This window comes from Manis javanica, chromosome 5 (genome assembly GCF_040802235.1).
Source record: "Manis javanica isolate MJ-LG chromosome 5, MJ_LKY, whole genome shotgun sequence".
Classification (NCBI taxonomy): Eukaryota; Metazoa; Chordata; class Mammalia; order Pholidota; family Manidae; genus Manis; species Manis javanica.
The window spans coordinates 34,746,087-34,766,456 of NC_133160.1; the positions used below are offsets into that span (position 1 = coordinate 34,746,087).

The 20,370-nt window shown below is 42.4% G+C and overlaps 1 protein-coding gene across 2 annotated transcripts in view; it reads right to left on the reverse strand.

The window, feature by feature from the left end:
* Positions 1-20,370, reverse strand: part of PAK5 (p21 (RAC1) activated kinase 5) — a 258,183-nt gene that overhangs the window by 11,297 nt on the left and 226,516 nt on the right. For both annotated transcript variants that reach the window (XM_037017616.2, XM_037017617.2), the window contains exons 5-7: positions 13,848-14,339; positions 11,558-11,691; positions 6,280-6,406 (exon numbers count right to left, since the gene is read on the reverse strand). In XM_037017616.2, the coding sequence (XP_036873511.2) occupies positions 6,280-6,406; positions 11,558-11,691; positions 13,848-14,339 (753 nt within the window). The remainder of the gene's footprint in view (positions 1-6,279; positions 6,407-11,557; positions 11,692-13,847; positions 14,340-20,370) is intronic.

Genomic DNA, 20,370 nt, shown 5'->3' on the forward strand with positions numbered 1-20,370 from the left:
AAGATATAATCTACAAGATAGCTACAGGTTTAAAACAGAATGTAAAACCCTCGTTCTGTAAATTGCATGCACTCTAAAGGATTCTTGTGTCTGCTGCAACTTTTTGCTAAGGCAAAGATAGATGCTTTTGTGTCTGTGTCCTGCATGCTTCCTATAAAGCAATGGTATCCAAATTATGTAGCATTAGCGTCCCCTGGGAACTTGTTAGAGATGTAGGTTTTTGGGTACCACCCATCCTGATCGAATCAGAATTTTGGGAGGTGGAGCCCCAGGAATTTGTTTTTTTGCCTAGGTCTTCAGTGGTTTTGATGTTCACCAAAGTTTGAGGACTTCTGTTTTTGGGCCCAGAGATAAAGGAATGGAGAGAGGTACAAAAATGGACCAGACAGAAGATGGCACCTCCAGCTTAGGGACCACTTCTTCAGCTACCTGATGCAAGAGGAGAGGGTGGGCACCGTAGCGGCTAAGCTGGAAGGCGATGGAGGCCTGCCCCGCTGCCACTTGAGAGAGTGCAGAGAGCAGTAAGAGCTTGCCCAAGACTTACAACAGTAAAGGAGGGGCACACAAACCTGGATCTCCTGACTTCTCATGCTGTGTTTCAAAGTAACCTCTGTAGACTAGCAGGAAAGGGAGGAGGGGGAGAGTCTGGTGTATCTCAGAGACTATTTGAAAGGAATGAATTTAAGCAAGCTATTTAATATGTACAATCCTCTGTTTATTTAAGAAGAGCTTTGGGGAGGTAATCTCCAGGTCTTTTCGCAACTATAAAATTCCAGTTACCTGAAAGATAACAAAGCTCAAATGCTTAAGAAGGGAGCCTAGCACATGTTATCAGTGTATTAAATGGGCCTGGTGGAGACAATGGAAAACTAGTGGTACATGCCATTGGTAAAGAGACACTGACTGCCAGCTGATCGTCAGGGGTACAGTAAAGAGGAAGTGGAAAGGTCACTGGCCCCGTTTGCTAGTCTGTGGCCCTCCACCTATCCTTCACCCTCACTCCGAATCCTGTGGGAGAGAGGCACACACCAGTGAATTGCCTCTGGGTACCATGTTAGTTTGGGCACCCCAGAAGCACACCCAGAGAAAAGGATGTGATGCAAGTCATTTATTATGGAGATATGGGAAACACTAGCAGTGTCACAGGGAGGTATGACAGGGAAGGGAAGGCAACCAGGAAGTGGGGAGTGACCAAGCAAGCTACCAGTGTGGGAACAAGAGCTTCATTTTGCTGAGGAAGCCTGGGAGACTGTGCAGAGCAAGTGCCTTTGAGATATTCCATCCAAGAGCGAGAGAGCTGGGATATCCACACACCAATTCCCATCACTTGTTTCATGGCTGCTCTGGGAGTGTGGATGTTAATTTCCTGAAGTTTCTAGCATGCTCTGTACTGGAAGAGCAGACTACAATGGCCAGAAGAAGTCCCCAGGCAAAGAGACTCAGGTGGCGGCATCTGAGGTGGAGCTAGAGGGGCTGAAATAGGAAGGCCATGCAGCCATGTCTGTGGCACCATAGCTGTGGTGCTATTTACCCTCATCCACCATGGCGCTTCCATTCCTGCCATGTGAGCATTCAGGTAGTACTATCAGATACTTGGATTTTTCTAAAGACAAGAATCTGAAATTTTATGTGAAATCTCCCAATTCTTAAGTTGTGGCAATCAACTTAGAGTAAAAAAAAAAAACAACCATAAAGAACACTTGTACTTCATGTAATTCCCACAAACCTTTATGATCTACTCTTCATTTTCCCTTTCAAGCCCAAACACCACATTCCATCTGCTTAACACAAATTAGTGACTCCTTATGTATTATTTCTGTCATGGACAAATATGAACACTTTGCTTTCAGTTGACAGCAACTAATTTCCTTTGTAGTCTTTGAAGAGGCCAGAAAGGATTTATCCTTTTAAACCAGAGCAATTCACCAACTTTTTTTTTACAATTCTGAAATAATCATAGGTTCATGGGAGGTTGCACAGAAATGTGCACCCAGTCCTTCCTCATGCTAGCAACTTACACAGCTATACTGCACCAAGAAACCGATGTTGGTACAGTCCACAGGGCTTATCCAGATTTTATCAGTTGTACATGGACTCATTTGTACACCTAGTGTGTATACTCTTCAATTTTATCACACTGTAGACTTGCAATAAACACCACCACAGTCAACATACCCACCAGTACCAATACCCTAATTTTTATAGCCACACACCCTAATCCCGAAACTTTGGCAACCACCAATGTGCTCCACATCTCTATAACTCTGTTATTTCACAAATGCTATCTAAAGGGTATTACGTAGTGTGCATCCTTTTGAGAGCAACTTTTATTCACTCAGCATAATGTAATTGAGGTTTAAGTTCTTACATGTATCACTTGTTAGTTCCTTTTTTTTTTCTGGGTATAGCTACACCAGCTTGCTAAACTGGTCACTCTTTGAAGGCTGTCTGTGTAGTTTCTAGTTTGAAGTTACTATGAATAAAACTGCTGTAAATGTGTATGTACATTATGTGTGGAAGTAAATTTCCATTTCTCTGGAATATGCACCTAAGAGTTCAATTACTGCTCACATGGTAAGTCCATTTCTAGTTTTGAAAGGAACTGCCTAACTTATTTTGCAGCATGGCTGCCCCATTCTGCGTTCCCACCAGCAGTGTGTGAATCAGTAGGACTATCACTATTTTTCACATGAGCCATTCTGACAGGTATGAGGTGATAGCTCTTGGTTTTAATTTGCATTTCTCTAAGGGCTCATGATGTCAAACATCTACCAACAGGAAGAGAACCCAGTACACCTTGTGTGACAGGCAGTATTTCCCTGAAGTGCCAACAATCATACTGCTCAGTCCATGAGCTCTTCTTACCATGTGACTCAATTCTCCCCACATTAAGGACGGTTTACATTCCCTGCCGTTGAATCTGAAAGGGCTGTGATACAGTGGAAGTGACATGATGAGGCTTTGAAGTTAGGCCATGAAAATGCCACGCACATCCACCTTGTTTCCTCGGGATGCTCATGTTTGGAATCTGGGCTCCATGCTGTGAGGAAGGCCACGTGGAGAAGCCACGCTGAAGGGGCTGGGCTGACAGCTTCAGCTGAGCTCCCGGCCACCAGCCAGGAGGAACGCCCTGATGTGGGAGTGAGGAAGACTCCAGATGCCTCATCTAACCACAAGTCAGAGTACCACTGGCCAGCGGAGCCTGGCCAATTCTCAGAGCCATGTGAGAACGCCAAAATGACTTTTGATTTAAAACCTGAAGTGTTGAGCTGATTGTATGACAACAGATAGGTGAAAATGTCTTCTGTACTCTAAAACTCCATGCTCTGATAGATTAGTATAAACTGTATTCTCAGCCTTTTCTCGGAGTAGCCACAGTCCATCGTGGCTCTCCTTCTTATAAAAACAGGTTTCCTTTCTGTGTAGACACAGAAGCCCACTGGGGTCATTACGGCAAGTTGTTCTGAAATGTGAATGATCATACTCCCACCAGCACGACCAGGAGCCACAGGATAGGCTCAACGTGCAGTTAGTTCCCTCTTCCTGGAGCACTGCCATCCCTGACAGCCAGAGGCTCCGCTCCCTCATGTGTCTCTTCTGCAGTGTCACCACTTCCCAGGGGCCCACTCCAACCCACCTCATAAGAGACATGCCCCCACCCCGTTCAGCAATTGTTCTCCACCCTTCCTACCCTGCTTAAATAAATAATTGTAGAAAATTTAGCACTCTAGTTACCTGTCTGGTGGTGATCTTATTAGCGTATTTATTTGTTTATTATCTTACCCCCATGCTCCAAAGAAGCTTATGGAGAGTAGTGATTTTCTCTCTTCCTCCTTAGGACCTAGAACCGTCGCTGGCACACAGCAGACATTTGTCAGCTGACATTTACTGCATGAGGGAGTGAACAAACCAATCAGACTAAAGGCACTCACAATGTACCAGTCTCTGTGGGCTCTTTGCTGGGTGCATAGAAATGCAGGACATGTTTCAAATGTAGGTTCTGCCCCCGAGAATGACCCTGAATGATTTAATAACTTTTTGTACATTGTGGGCGGGGGAGATCTTTAAGTAAGCTGATTAAGCTATAAATTACTATGGTGTCCCATGTCTGATTTTGACATCTGACATATACTTAAAGGAAGCCTATGCCATCAATCTCCAGAAACAAGGAAAGAAAGACTGGCTTGAAACTGCCTTGCTTTCTTATTTTGTAAACACCAGTCCCAAGAAACAATTTGTGGACCACTTCAATGCTTTGCAGACTGAGTTCTGAAAGCACTTTGTCGAGGTGCTTTCCTGAATCAGGCTAGTGGAGGGTTCCAGGGCCTTTTCTATAGCTTCCCTGCTTTATGAGACATTGTGCAAAATGGCTCATATCCTGCCACAACCTATCTCCACATCCCTTTACAATGAGACTTTGTACCTTCTCCCATCAAGAGGTAGAGTCTTTCCTCACCCCTTGTATCTAGGCTTGACCATGTGACTTACTCTGGCCAAAGGGACATGAGAAAACAAGATAGAAGCAGAGGGTTCAAAGTGCTTGTGCATCATGGTTTGCCTCTCTTGCTGCTCTTGGGAACCTTGCATGGCTGCCTTGTGGATAAGCCTGGGAGAGTCTGCTGAGAGACGAGTGACACATGGCCCAGTGACCTCATGTTCCTGCTGGGAGCCAGCCAAGTGCCAAGCAGGTGAGTGAGGCCATCAGCTGTAGGCTGACCGCAAATGGAAGAGTGAGCTTGGCTGATGCCATGTGCAGCAGAGATGAGCTGTCCCAACTGAGGTCAGCTCAAAGGCTAACTCAGAATTGTGGGTGATTAAATGGATGTTGTTTTAAGTCACTAAGTGTAGAGTGGTTTGGTATGTAGCAAAAGTTGACTAATACATACTCCCATGCTCTCTTTTTAAAAAAATTTCAACCAGAGTAATGTAAAAAGCAGGACTTAAAACTGCCCATTAAACAGAATCCTAATTTGCAAATTACATATACACATACATGGAAATATGGGAAAAATGAGAACTGAGATTCAGGGTGATCTAGCCTTTATACTGTGCTGAATTTTCCACAATAAAATTGACAATCTTTCTAAAACAAAAAAAGAAAATCCAAAGAGCTTGGGCAGTCTCTTCTGGCTGTACTCTGATTAACCCTGGGCCAATGTAGATGTGACATGAATGTTTTCCAAATAGCTATGAGTGTGGTCATAAAAGATAGTTACATTAAAGGGATGGCCAGCTCCATTCATCCCAGGGATATTACCTCAGGGAAGCATTTCAGGGAGGTTAAAGGGCCTACGTGGTAAAGCTCTGTGCTTCAAAAGTCTTCCAATCTAACCAAGCCTTCCTTAGAATGTCAGCTCATTCTTCCCTTGGCTGTAGTATTCTATGTTTCATCCCCTGGTGTGGCTGATGAGTTTCAACAGAATTCCATGAGCAGGTTACAGGGATGGGAAATGCAGAAATATGGGTCTGGAGATACATTAGTGTGATAGGTATCTTCTGTTTGTCGTTTCAACTCCACCTATTCTCCTCCTCTGAACCCTGGGAGGCCAACCTTTGTTGACTGCAGAGATGGCTTCTGAATGGGTTCAGCCAATGGGAGCACCATAGAAGATCAGAAGGAAGGAGCAGAGTGAGATTGGGTATTCATTCCTCCAGCTCCTATCCTGCAGGTTCACTGTAGTCTGGGTCTTGCTGCAGATCAGAAGTCCTGCTAGGTCATCCTCTTCACACAACAACTCTATTTCCAGATTCGAGTAACTAGTTCCCTGCCTCACCTTCCCAGGTATGGGGTAGTAGAGTGGGTCTACTGCCTAAAGTACTGCACAGATCTTCATGCAATTATGACCCTTCTAAGTGGACCCACACTTTTATCCAACTCTTCTCAAATTCCCACTGGTATTTATCATCTGTTTCCTGCAGGGGCTCTGAGAGATATTGCAGCCATGAGCAGTCACACAAATAGGGTGGACAAAGTCCTAGAAATATCCCCTCATCTCCGCCAACAAAAATAAGAGCATGGCAGAAAATGAAAAGAAATTTCCATAGCTCCTATTACTTCCTGCACTTATTGTTAAGGTGGAAAATTATCCATCACATTCGGGTCACAGATAATTCTGACTAACAGGATGACACACAGGACTGTGATTTCCTTTTTGTAAGCCTGCTGGGGAGAGGCAGTGGGCGACTTCTGACTAAGGAATTTAGGATTATGAGAAAGTGTTCTTAGGAGGATAATGCCCATCATAGACAAAGTGATGAGGCCAAACACAAAAAGCTTACCCGGCCATCGCTTGTCAGCAGGATTGAGTCACTCTTTATATCCCTGTGAATCACTCCTTGATTGTGAAGGTAGGAGAGAGCTCTCAGAACCGACAGACAGACAGTAGCTATCTGTTCTTCATTCATTCTAGAAAGGAAATGACATTTAAGGAGCAAGGACAGGTTTAAGAACATCTTTGAAATGATCAACAAAAGCATCTCCCTTGGGTCCCAGTGAACTAGTCCATGCGCTCCAGCCAATGTTTGAAAGAAAAACAAGTCTTTGGGATCTGATTCCCAGAAACCTAAGCTTGTCACTGAGAATGAGGGGCCAGATAGAAGCCAAAAGAAAGAGACCTCCATTTGCTGGCCTTTGGATCATTAATGAAAATATACTTTCTTGAGCTCTGATGGCTAATTCCTTAGGTAATGATAAACCTCCTACAGAAATAGTACACTCAATAATTAAGTAAGGTTCTAGGTGTGGCTGCCAGGTGACCTCGAGCATGTCCTTCAACTTCCTCAGGTTTTTTTCCTCATCTTTGAAATGGAGATAGCCATTGGTTTCTTCAAGGCGGGACTCAGGCAAAGTGGTCTCTGGGTCTCTCATATCCCCCTCTGGGGCTTTTCTTGCCCCCACTAGCCCTCTTCTCCCTCCTACAGGAACTGGAGGTTTCTGTTGCTCCAAGTCCCTCTGTCAAGGAGGAAACAGGACCTAGTTAGTTACTAGTAACTAAGCATGATACTTTAGTGGATGATACTTTAAGAAATGGGCCATGGGTATAAGAAGGGAAGCACAGCATTGGACACATGCTCCCACATTTCATGGCTGCACCCCCACAAAGAAGATATTTCTGGTTTCAGAGGAGACTGAGGTCAGGAGACCTGCCTAAGGTTACACAGTTAACAGAGTGACCAGATCGTGATTCCAACCCCATCTCTTTTTCAGTTCAGAGCTCATGCTTCTCCACTGTCCCCATTGCATCACGCTGCCATTGCAACTCAAAAGAATGAATTTTCAGCCATGGAGGAACCTAGGTAGGAGAATTATTTAGACAGGAGGGGCTGTTCAGTGCCCTCATAATGACCCATTCAGGCATTTGCCTAACTCATCTACGTATAAAACTTCCCTCTCTTGGAGATACTGTAAGGCCCAAAGAGAACTATCGCGTAAACCGAGGAAACTGCCAGGAGACGCAGAGGGTATAACTGACCAGAGCCCCAATTTAAGGACTGACTTGGGAAATAATCCCAAGTAACTCTTAGCTCAGCAGAACAAGGACATGGATGGCCCTGAATTTGTGTTTCAGTCTTACTGATGCTAGAAAACCCTGAGTAAAATCAGGATGCAAAGTAAAATCCAAGGAAGTAGCCCATTAGAATGTTGAAAACATGGAGTGAATGAGTATGAAGAAACATGCCCTTCCCTTTCAAGGGGACTCTTCCTGAAATGAACTGGACTCATGGAGGCTGGAGAGAAGAAATGTTCTTATCTGAAATAGAGTGGAAACCTACAACTTCTGTGTCCTTGGTTGTGTGGTGAGAAGGATGGTCATTGTGATGAATTGTGTTCAGATGTGTCCTATGGCCAATTTTCACATCTGCCCAAAGCATATTCTTTGAAGGTTTAGCACATCAGCAGCAGAGACATGCTCAAATATACCTTAAAATTAATTCAGGACCAAGAATCAACATGTTTAGTAAAAATATTTGTTTGGATTCCATGAGATTTGAATTATTTGAAGCAGGCCTATGGATTCTTTACAGGTCAACTATCACAAATATTAATTGAATCTGAGCCTCCATCACTAACAAAAAGTTCACCTTTAACTGGAAAATGTGACAAATGCAACTAATTCTGAATTCAATGGCTTTGTAATGTACAGAGCCCACTGTAGAAAGGCTGGTGCTTTCCTTCTGTAGGGAGGAAGCTCAGATTTGGGATAAAGATGCCTCAGATCTGGAGTCAACTCCAAATTCAAATTCTGGCTCCATCAATTGTTAAATATGTGATCTTGAGAAAGACGCTTTTCATCTCTGAGTCACAGCTTCATCACCTAACACAGGCACATCAACACCTCTGAGATGTGTAAAGGTTACATAACTTAATGTATGAAGAACTTGACAGTGCTTGGCACTTTACGTTTTCCTCTACAACCCTCTTGCTGGAAATCAGTAGAATATGATGTAACAAAATGCTTGGTAGGGCTAAAACTTCACTGTGCCTAAGAAACATATGAGCATCTGACTAGATTGTAGATTCTTTTAGCTGGTATGGATACAGTCTGAAATTCTGCATTTCTAACAAGTGCCTAGGTGAAGCTGATGCTGCTGGTCCCCAGACCACATTTTAAGTAGCAAGAGGTTAGATGTTTAATCAATCAATTAATCAATCAGTTATGCATTTATTGGATATCTAGTACAGCAACTTTGAATGACCAGCTTAGGGATTTCAAATTCTAAATATTCATGGTGTTCCTTGACATACAATTTCTTCTTGCTCTCTGGAACTACTCTGCCTTCAAGAGGAAATTAGTTGACAAAACTGGGTGGAGAGAAGTGGAAAACAGAATGAATCTGGAAAGCATAGCTCTTAAGTAGATCCCACTGATACAAAATAAGAATGGAAAAGAACCTTGACTAAAAGGGAGCACAATTTAGCTATCTGAGGCTCCGTAAGGCAAGAAAAATATAATTTTAGTATTTGTTTTATATGTAAGTCACATGTCTTATCCTTAGGTCTCTTCATTCTATTTGTTTCTCTGATTTAAGATGATCTTGTCTGTTTTGAGGGTGGTTGTGTCCTATGGCGATACCAAGAGGAATCTGCCAGCTGAAATGTTGGTGATACATGTTCAGTGTCTCCCCTCACATTCTTTTGATTTTAGATGGTTACTACAGACTCAGGGATGTATGGGGTCAAGGGTGAAATGTTGCCTCATTTTAGTGGAGAAACAGTAGCATATTCTGCCCCTCCTGGGGTCTCCCAGTGCCTTGCTGCCTTGTTTACCTAGTATTGTTCATCTGGATTCACTTATGATTTGGGTGCCATTTTAGTGTTATCATCTAATACCCAATGCCTCTCCTTCATGACAGTCTTTTTTATTATTATTAAGGTATGATTAATATACACTCTTATGAAGGTTTCACATGAAAAACGATGTGGTTACTACATTCACCCATATTATCGAGTCCCCCAGATATCCCATTGAAGTCACTGTCCATTAGTGTAGTAAGATGCTACAGACATGACAGTCTTTCAACTTTTTGCAATTTTACTAAAAAGAACAAACTTAGTTTCCTAAATGTATCATGACTTTTTTTATATGTCTGTGCCTTAGAACCTTGCTTTTCCAAGTGTGATCTATGAACTAACAGCACTGGCATTGCCTGGGACATTGTTAGAATGCAGAGAATTATGTCCCTCCCTATTAAATCAGGATCTGCATTTTAGTAAGATCCACAGGTAATTCATATGCATATTAAACTTTGAGAAACATTGTTTTCGCGTGTACTCTTTTGTCTGCCTTCATTGCCCTTTTTCTCCCACTTGCCTTCTTAATAAACCCTTATGCATCTCTCAAAACTTATCTTAGGTATCACCTTGTATTGGAAATCTTTCTGGACTCTCCTGAATATTGAGGTGCTCTTCTGTGCTACCTATATACTTCTTTCCAGTTCTGCACAGATTTTTTTTTTTTTGCACAGGTTTTATAATGTATTTACTTCTACTCTGTAACTTCCTTGAGGGGATGTATCTGAGCCTTATTCATTTGTATCTTTTGTATCCCCAGCACTTAGGAAGAGCCAGGAATATAAAAGGTGATCAGTAAACACTTGATGAAGTGACCACAATTGACAAATCAGGGAAGCAAGCAGCTGATACAACAAAGGTAATGAACCATGGTTACCTGCAAAGCTATTTAAAAATAGAATTGAAGAATTTCTCTCTCTTAGGTAGATCTGTTATTATGACAAAACTTGGGCTGCTCTTCCATCTGCTCTTCCATCTCTCTCTTCCTCCTCAGGTACCCTTGGTGGTGTCAACACATAGCAATGCCATGAAAACTCAGGAGAATGAAACTCAGTTTTAGAAATCTATATAGGGATGGGAAATTCTATTATTTGTCACTAAAACTCCATTTTCAGGAGCTTGCTGACTTAAAATCATTAGGCATTCCTGAACTTCTGGAGGGCAGGAAGTATTTTTTTATACAGAATATCATATTGGTTTTGAGTATACAACATAGCGATTTGACAGTGATCTATAATATTACACTAGTGACCCTCTAGTGTGGTATTATCTGTGAACATAGAAAGGTGTGACAGAACCATAGACTATATTCTCTATGCTGTATTTTCATCCCTGTGACTAATTTATATTGTGATTCAGTTTTATGCCCCTTTATCCCTTTCATCTATTTCACTCACCTACTCCAATCCCTCTCCCATGGTAACCACCAGTCACTTCTTAGTGTCTATGAATCTATTGCTATCTTGTTTGTCTTGTTTTGTTTTTAGATTCCACATATAAGTGAAGTCACATGGTACCTGTTTTTCTCTGTCTGGCTTATTTGACTTAGTATAATACCTTCCAGGTCTATCCATGTTGTCACAAATGGCAGGATTTCTTCTTTTCTGTGGCCAAGTAGTATTTCATTATATATATGTACCACTTCTTTTTTATCCATTCATTTGTCAGTGGAAACTTTGGTTGCTTCCATATCTTGGCTATTGTAAATAATGTGGCAATAAACATAGGGGTGCATATATCTTTTGCATCAGAATTTTTTTTCTTCAGGTAAATTCCTGAAATAGTATTTCTATTTTCAGTTTTTTGAGGAATCTTCATCCTGTTTTCCACAGTGGCTGTGCCAATTTACATTCCAATCAACAGTATAGAAGGGTTCATTTTTCTACACATCCTCACCAACTCTTGTTATTTCTTGTCTTCTGGATTATGGCCATTCTGACTGGTGTGAGGTGATATCTCATTGTGGTTTTGTTTGCATTTACCTAATGACTGGTGACATAAAGCATCTTTTCATGCACCTGTTGGGCATCTGAACATCTTCTTTGGAAAAATGTCTATTTGGGGAGAATGTTAATTGAATGAATCAACTTTACACATGTAGTATTACAAAACACACTTGGAGAATATAGAGAAGGGTAGATACATTCCCTGACTTCAGAGAGCTTACAATTTATGAAGAGTTCATAAAGATTGCCATTGGAGCCTCACTCAGGAGAATAATAATAAACACTTTGAATTATATGACTCCATAATAAAGAAATTTACCTGGTATGAGTAACAATGTCTGTCAAGGCACCACCTTCTAGAAATTCCATGACAACCCAGAGCTCGTCGCTGACAAGGTAGCTGTTGTACATGTCGACCACATTGTCATGGTGGTAATCCCGCATTATCACAACCTGGGCAAATGCAAAGATGCTTTTTAACTTGCAGTGGTGAAATTTGACATTTTATTCTCTTGTGGCCATATCTGTGCTGTGAGTACAATTGGTGAAGAAGTATAGATTGTGGGGAAATTTATTTAGGAGCTTACTAAAGGCGAAAGGATGGCATTGAATAGAATCAGAACAGAAATACAAGGAATCAAATTAGTAAATGCAAAGGAAATGTCAGGCCAACCGGACATTGGGTCAAGGAGAATGAGGAGCGAAAACAACAGAGCCATGGCAGCCTTTCATTCACAGGGGTAGGTTAGTTGACTGGTCTGGTGGGATATGATCAGAAATCTTTAAGGGTCTGCATCAAAATGAACCATCCATACTCTGCTGTTGGCTAGCCTGGCAAAAGGGTCACCAGCTCACGGTAAGTGAGTGAATGGTAAGCGAGTCTCACAAGTGAATTAACAGTTAGTAGGGGTGGGGTCACATGAGATCAGCTTATTTTCTTGGAAGAAGATCTGGATTGGTACAGAGAGGTTTAGGGACAAAGGATAGGTCTAAAATGCAAATATGACTTAGTCATAAAAAAGCTACCTTGAACCTTCTTACTTGAGAGAGCTTCCAGTAATTGCTGTCCTGTGGCTGCTTCTGGTGACATTTTTGGAATGAGTGTGAAATAATAAATTATAGAGTTGTTTATGTATATTATATTGCCCTGTCTGTTCTGACATCATGATTTGGAATTGCAGACTGAGGAGAAGCTGAAACCCCTTCACCTGGTGCTCTCTGTGAGGGTTGAAGCATGCGGCAAAAATGAAGACCTGAGGGCTCCAGAGGGGCAGGAGGCTCCTGGTGGTTTCACACGAGCTTCCAGAGAGGAGGGATCCAAAATTACAGCTGGTTGCATTTTTATGGGGTCTGTGTTTATTGCTCTGAGAGTGAGGAGACATGGGTGGCACATCCTTTGCTGGGGAATGACATATTATTTAGTACTGGAATTCTGACTTGAAATCTTTGAGACTTTGATTTTCCATCCACAAATGCTTATCTCTCTCCTCTAGATGCTCATAAAAGTATTAAATGGACAGTACTTCAAATGTTTTGTGTCCCTAGACATAGGTACTCATGTTTTTCCACCAGTTTGCATTTTAGAGCTCTCAAACAATAAGTAAATGTAAAAAGCAAATGAGAAAGTGGAAAATATGTAGAAAACATATAGAAAAGTGTTAACACCTTAATATATTAAGAGTGCTTACATTCCAGTAAGACAAATGTACCATCCTTATTGAAAGATGCAAAGGACATAAAATTTGGTGAAGTAATAAAAATGACGTATAAATACATAAAAATAAGTTCAGCTTCACTAGTAATAACAGTGTTAATTAAAGCAGTAAATTTTACTCGTGTCTATCAGATTAATAGATAACAATGATAGTATCCAATATCATTGAAGATGAATCAGGATATCAGTGGGGGATCCAAATTGTTACAAACTTTCTGGATATCAATCCTATATATCATTTCTAGGTAGAAAAGATACAAAGAGGAAGTAATGAAATTAATGTAGGTTATTTCTTGGTTTGTGGATTTATGGAACATTTTTTATATTTTCCATGTTTTCTAAAGGAATAATTCATTATTGCTATAGTTAGGGAAAAATATTTTAAAGTTTCTGAAGAGTGCTAATAGTCCATTGGTAAACTCACCTCTGTTTATTGTGATATAAAAAAATGGCTACAAAGGGTATACATGCTATCAAAACAGTGCAAAATGTATGTATACCCATGTAGACAGTGTAGCATAAGGCTTTGGAATCTGCTGCATTTCAAATCTCAGCTCTGCCATCAACCTGTTGTATGACTCTGGGCTGGTCACTTAACCTATTTTGAGCCCAGATTTCCTTGCTGCTAAGGTGATAACATCTTTCTGTCTCACAGGTTGTTGTGGGACTCAAACCAGCTTAGTGCTTAGCACAGTAACTAGATCCACATGATGTACTTAATAGAGTAAGCAGCCATACATGCAGAGAAAGACGACAAGGAAGGACTATGGGGGCACTCTTTTTGTATTTATATATTCAGTGCTTTCTAATGCCCTGAAATGTACATGTGTAATATTTTTGAAATGGAAATAAATGTTACATAGGAGAGAAGGGATGATCTGAACACACAGTTTACCTCATTAAAAAGCAGTTCTCGTCTCTGTTGCTTGCGGAGGTCCATTTTCTTCACTGCCACCTGCTTCCCTGTGTGTTTCTCAGTTGCGATGCACACAATGCCCGTAGACCCTTCTCCGATTTTGATAAAGTTGTCCAAGTATTCCCTGGGGTCTCCTGGGCTGACCACCAGCTGCAGGGCAGCGCGAAACTGTTCATGGGACACCCTGGAGGGCTGCTGGTCTGAGGAGGAGCCCCAGCTGGGTGGGGGGTAGGTGCTGGATGAGATACTGAGAGAGCTCAGGTACGAAGCTGTGGAAATGTACTGCGAACTGGTCTGCAGTGAGGGGTGGTGGTACAGAGTGGCTTTGTGGTACCCGGATGGGTACTGGTTGCTGCTTGAGGAATAGCCTGCTTTGCTTTGACTTTGAGGTAGTTTGGCGGGACCCCTGGGGTAGGTGTCGGACCCTGACAGTGGAGGGCTGAGGACCATCTGTGCTCGATCATAATCCACCTGGGAAGATAGACATGGATGGAGAATATTCACATGCTAGATCTAAATGCCACAGCCAGTCAGTGAATGAGCCTTCCCCCCAGCTGGCCTGAATGAAGAGAGAGCACCACTGCACGCCTGGCCAGGGGTGAAGCTCACCTTGTGAGGTGCCAGGCTGCCCCTGCTTCCATCCTTTATCTATTCTCCAACCTCCTCATGCAGCCTCTTTCTTCCCCTTTCATTACTAAAATCCTCAGAAGCAGACTCTGAGACCTGGATGTGAATGCAAAGTAGTAGGAGGTGATGCCAGGAGTTAGGAAGTGAGACAGGGAGGGGAGACTGCCAGTGAAGGGTGAGTCACAGAGCATGATGGTTAATTTTATATATTAACTTGGCTAGGCTATGGCACCTAGTTGCTTGGTCAAAAGCTGGTCTAGATATTCCTGTGAAGGTTTTTGTAGATGTGATTAACATTTAAAGCAGTAGACTTTGAACAAAGCAGACTACCCTCCATAATCTTGGTGGGCTGCATCTGTTCGGTTGAAGGCTTTAAAAGAAAAAATGGAGGTCATCCAAAGAGGAGGCAGTTTTGCCTCCAAACCACCCGTGGTCTTAAGACTACATCAACTCCTGCTGGAATTTCCATGGGCTGACCAGTCCTGCCTGCCAGCCCTTGCCATCACGTGAGTCAATTCCTTAAAATCTCTCTGTGTGTACATGTACACACACACACACACACACACACACACAAACCCTATTGGTTCTTTTTCTCTGGTGAAACCTGACTAGTACACAGAGCAAGTACCTCCAAAGCAATAGAACTTAAACCTACAGGGCAACTCTAAGCCCTGAAAAGCTGTGCAGAACATGTGCCTCATAACTGTCCCATCTGAAAGGCAGAAAGCTGGGGTATTCATGCACCAGCCCCCCTCAAACACTGTTGAATGTCTGCTCCCATGGATATTGATTTCCTGAAACCTCTGGCCTGCATGTCCTGGGCCAAGCAGGCTCCAGTGGCCAGAGAAAGCTCTTATACCAGAATTTCTTAACCTTGGCACTGTTGATATTTTGGGCCAGATAATTCTCTGTGAGGTAGGGGGGCTCTCCTGTGCACGGCAGGACTTTTAGCGGCACCCCTGGACTCTACCTACTAGATGTCAGTAGCAGCCCTCTTCCCAGTTAGACTGTCAAAAATATCATGAGATGTTGCCAAATGTCCTAGGATATGGGCAAAACTGCCCTTGGCTGAGAACCACTGCTTTAAACAAAGGAAAACAGTGTTGGCAGGTAGAAATAGATGATGAGGCTGAGGCAAGTATTCACTATACTTGGGTAGAGGCCTTCCCCGACTCAGTGCTCCACGGGGGGAATAATCCAAGGTATATTTGGTGTTTAGGCTCTATTTTCTTTGTAGGAATGAAAGACTCCATTCTTCATTAATGAATATTAGTCTTTGGCTAGCATTTCAGGGAGAAATTTTTGGGGTAGGAGGCCTTTTCCCATGCTTTTGAACTCACATCCTGGATGGTGGTATGTACTATCAACACACATAACTTAGCAGATATATGTAAAAGGAAAACATGGCTCTCTGAGCTAAATAGCTTGTGAGTATGGATAATAAGGCAAATGCATGCAAGAGTCTCACCAAATAAGTACAAACATAATGGACAGTAACCAAAATTTGCAGGAATGTGTATGTACGAAAGGGAAATTGTTCAGCCCTCAAAAGGATTCCAGCAAAGCACATGCTATCTGATTATGAAGAATGCACTGCAGGTACTTAATGGAGGAGAATAAGTATGGAGGGCAGAAATAGCAGGGGAGAGGGAAGCCAGCAAGGGGCTTCTATGACACTAGGTGTACATTCTCACATTACCTCCTGGAAGGGATCAGGAAGGAGCTCTGACCAGCCTGGAGTGACTGAGGTCAGGGATGGTGAATATACCATATCATAACCAAGGTGGCCTCTTTGCGTAAGACCAAGTGCTAATCAATCAATGCACTCTTGTGTAAGTGAGCTGGGTACACAGAAGGTGCTCAAAAGAGATTTTCTGATTGGACCTCAGGCACCTTCTTAACATAGAGCACCAGAAATTCTCTATCACTCTACTGGGATGTACATGGAATGACATTTATGTGCTCACTCCCCACCATCCACTCCAAGGATATAGATTTGTTCTAATATGGTGGGTACTGGACTCTTGTGGCAATTTATTAAAATCAATATAAATTAAATTAAACTTTAGTTCCTCAGTCCTACCAGTTACATTTTAAATATTTATTAGTTATTCCATTGGACAGCATAGATGTAGAGCATTTCCCCCACTGTGGAAAGTTCTATTCAGTGGTACTGCTCCAGATGAATTCACGGCTCCCAAGTAGTACATTTATTCATTAATTTATTTAGTCCATAAATTAATCTTTGAGCAACTATTTTATACTAGGCACTCTTTCAGGTGCTGTGGGAGAGTCCAGCGATAATCAAAATGATAGTATGTCTGCCCTCCTAGCATTTAGGTTCTAGAGAAGGAGGCAGATGATGAAAAAGGAAACCAATAAAAATACAGTATGTAGTCTGGTAGGAAGTGATATGAAGAAAAATAAAGCAAAGTGAGAGGGTTAAGAGCAAGGAGGTGCCATCTGGGATATAAGAGCAAAGGAAGGCCTCTCTGAGGGGGTGCCATTCAAGCAGAAACCTGGTTGAAGCAAGGGATCAAGCCCTATGACTGTGTGGGGAGGGGTTAATCCAGGCAAAGAATACAGCACATGCAGGATTCTAGGCAGACACAAGTTTAGGGAACAGCACAGAGTCTCCTCTGGAGCAAAAGGGGAGGCAGCTTGGAAAGGACAGAAAAGCAGGCAGGGGCACCAATCACGTAGCCCAGGGCAAGGGTGCTGGCATTTGCTCTGAGTGAAGTGGAAGCCATTCAAGGTTGCTGAACAGAGAGGAGAGACATGATCTTGGTTCTCTGGTTGCTGGAGAAGAGATTCTGGTGGCAAGAGTGGAAATGGATGCCAGGTAGCTTATTGTAGTCAGTGTGAGCTGCGATTAGGGTAGGGGCTGTAAGTGGAACAAGACTGGTGGGTCTGGGTAGGGTGTGGAGATAGAATTGACAGGGTCTGCTGATGGACTGGATTAAAATCCACAGGTCCAGGAGCAAGATTTTCACACAATGGATTCTGTAAAATTGCTACACGGCCCCAGTCTCAGTTCTTCTGCACTGTTCACGGGATCCTGGATGACAGTGCTGCCCTGCGGCACGTCCAGCCATGCAGCCCTTCCCAGCCTGAGAACACCATAAGTTACTCAAGCATTACACTTAAGACCTTTGCACCAACTGGCAGGGATCAGGATTCTGCTAAGCTAGGGTCCTGTCCAGTTGACAGAACAGAGAGAACCCAATGCTTTTAAGAGCCTTTCTGACCATCAGTTTCCTGTTCTGTAAAATGGAGATCATAATACCTCCCTCACAGGACTTTTATGAGGCTCAAATGTGGCAACCTACAGCAGCCTAGTGCTTAAGAAAACAGTTTTTGGTTCAAAAACTTCTTCTGCCACTTACAGCTTTAGGCAAGTGTGTGACATTAGGCAAGTCATTTAAACTCTCTGTGCTTCAGTTGTTTCATCTTTGAAATGGGAGTAATAATGATAATACCTATTTCCTTTGGTCCTTGTGAACTCTGAAGAGTAGAATGCACATCAGATGATTTGAACAATGACTGGCCAGTAAATTCTAGGTGGAGATACCATTATATGAAGTGCTTAGCACAGCAGTGGGAATGTACAAGAAAATAAATGATAACTAAAACATTAAAAAAACTAACTAGTACTTACTGAAGATGTACAATGTACTGGTAGCATATATATACCCATATATTAACCTTCAAAATAATCAGACAAGGTGCCTTTAATTATAATATATGGAAGACTGTATTATAATTAAACTGCTGTATTCAAAATCAAGCTGATTTTTTTCCTAAGCCCCTGGATTTATACTATATACAAGGAAAACTGGTATATATCTGTGATGGGGGTACAGGCAGTAAAACATCAGCAAAAATTAAACAACTGGGTTCTTCCTTTAAATGAAGCTCGAGATTAGTCAAGCCCAGGCTAATTACAAGGCCAGCATATTAGGGGAAGCCGGGTCTATGACTTATTTTTTAAAAGTGTGTCCTGGGAGACATCACATGCCATCATCTGCCAGTATCTTCCATGCAGGATTTGCTCCAGTACTTTAAGTGAAATTGAATTCATTCCCCGCAAGCATGTATAATTGATCTCTGAAGATATATTAAAAATAAAAAAGCTGCATCATGTAGGGATTGCAAACACTGCTCCATGTTATATTAAGCTACTTTTCTTCTTTATCGACTGTCAGCAGCATTATCAGTGTCTACTCTTAACAGCCGGCATGTGGCATAAAGAGGACACTTGCCTGCACGAATGGGACAGTTTCCAGTCAAAGATGGAATGCAGAGTTGCTCACTGGGAGCTAAACACCTTTGAAATTAGGTCTCGGAGTCAAAACGCCATTCTTATCTTTCACGGCTGCCAGTAAGAGGCACACACACTTAAAAAAAGTGATGGATGAGGAGCAACCACTATTGCAAAAGACAATTTTTGGAACCAAACTCATAGTGCACTCATCAAAGGAGAACTGACTGCTTCCAGGGAGGGCATACATGGTCTTCTCAGCTCCCACCCATTCAAGGAGAAGATGACAGATTAATAGCTGACTGTGAAATATCTAAGTGACCCTATTCAGGGCCACTGTGTCACTGACCCATGGTCCTTCAGTTGGGTCTTGGTGACCCAGCTGTGTGCTCTATGAAGACGAGGATCACTGACCTGCGCATTTGTGGCAGGACTCATTCTTTTTTTTCCCCGGGAGCAATTTACCCCATTTATTGTTGATCAAACTGAGGCTCAGGGAAGTGAAACAGCCTCCTAGAAATCCTAGGCAAAGGGCCCCACATCCCAAAGGGGACTGCACAACCCAATTCTTCTGCTTACATCAGCACCTCCACTCCCAGGGGGATAGAAGCTCAGCATTTGGGCACCACAGACTGCCTTCTTGCTTGTCTTGGTATTTCTACCATTAGCTGTCACCTCCCCAGTCTGCAAAATCAGGGCTGGGGCACTTGGTCCTCAAGAAAAATGCAGGAACCTTTCCCTGAGAGCCAAAGAAGGGTCCTTTCCATTAATCAGCTGCTCCATTAGAAGCCTATTCTCCCAGGAATAACACACTGTGATGTTAGTAATATGCAGATATTCCTCGACTTCTGATGGGGTTACATCTTGACAAACTCATTGTCAGTTGAAACTATCCTAAATCGAAAATGCATTTAATCACCTAACCTACTGAACATCACAGCTTCACCTAGCCTACATTAAACATGCTCAGAATGCTTGCATTAGCCTGCAGTTGGGTAAAATCACCTAATGTAAAGCTTAGTTTATAATAAAGTGATGAATACCTCATGTAATTTGTGGCATGCTGGGCTGAAAGTGAAAATGAGAACAGTTGTCTGGGTACAAGAAGGTTGTAGGTGCTGGTTGTTAACCCTTGTAATCATGTGCTGACCAGGAGCTGCGGCTCGCTGCTCTGCCCAGCAGCACACACCATATTGTTAGCCCGGGACAACATCAAAATTCAAAATGTGACGTACAGCTTCTACTGAATGCAAATCACTTTTGCACTATTATGAAGTTGAAAAATTGTAAGTCAAACCATTGTCAATTGGGGACCGTCTGTACTTGACATTTGCTGAGTGCTTTCCATGTGCCAAGGATTATATTAAGCACTTTATATACAAAGTTGCATTTAGACCTCAAGTTACACAATGAGATAGGTTCCAGAATTGTGCCATTTTACAGAAAAGGAGACTGAGGCACAGTGAGTTTAGGTAAGCAAAGGTCCCAAAGCTATTAGTAAGTAGAGCTGCAATTCAAATCCCATATCAATTTAGAATATGGGCTTTTGATTAAGCTCAAAGAGACAGCCTTTGATAATAAGAGGGTGGGCACAGTCAGGACAGAAGTGGACAC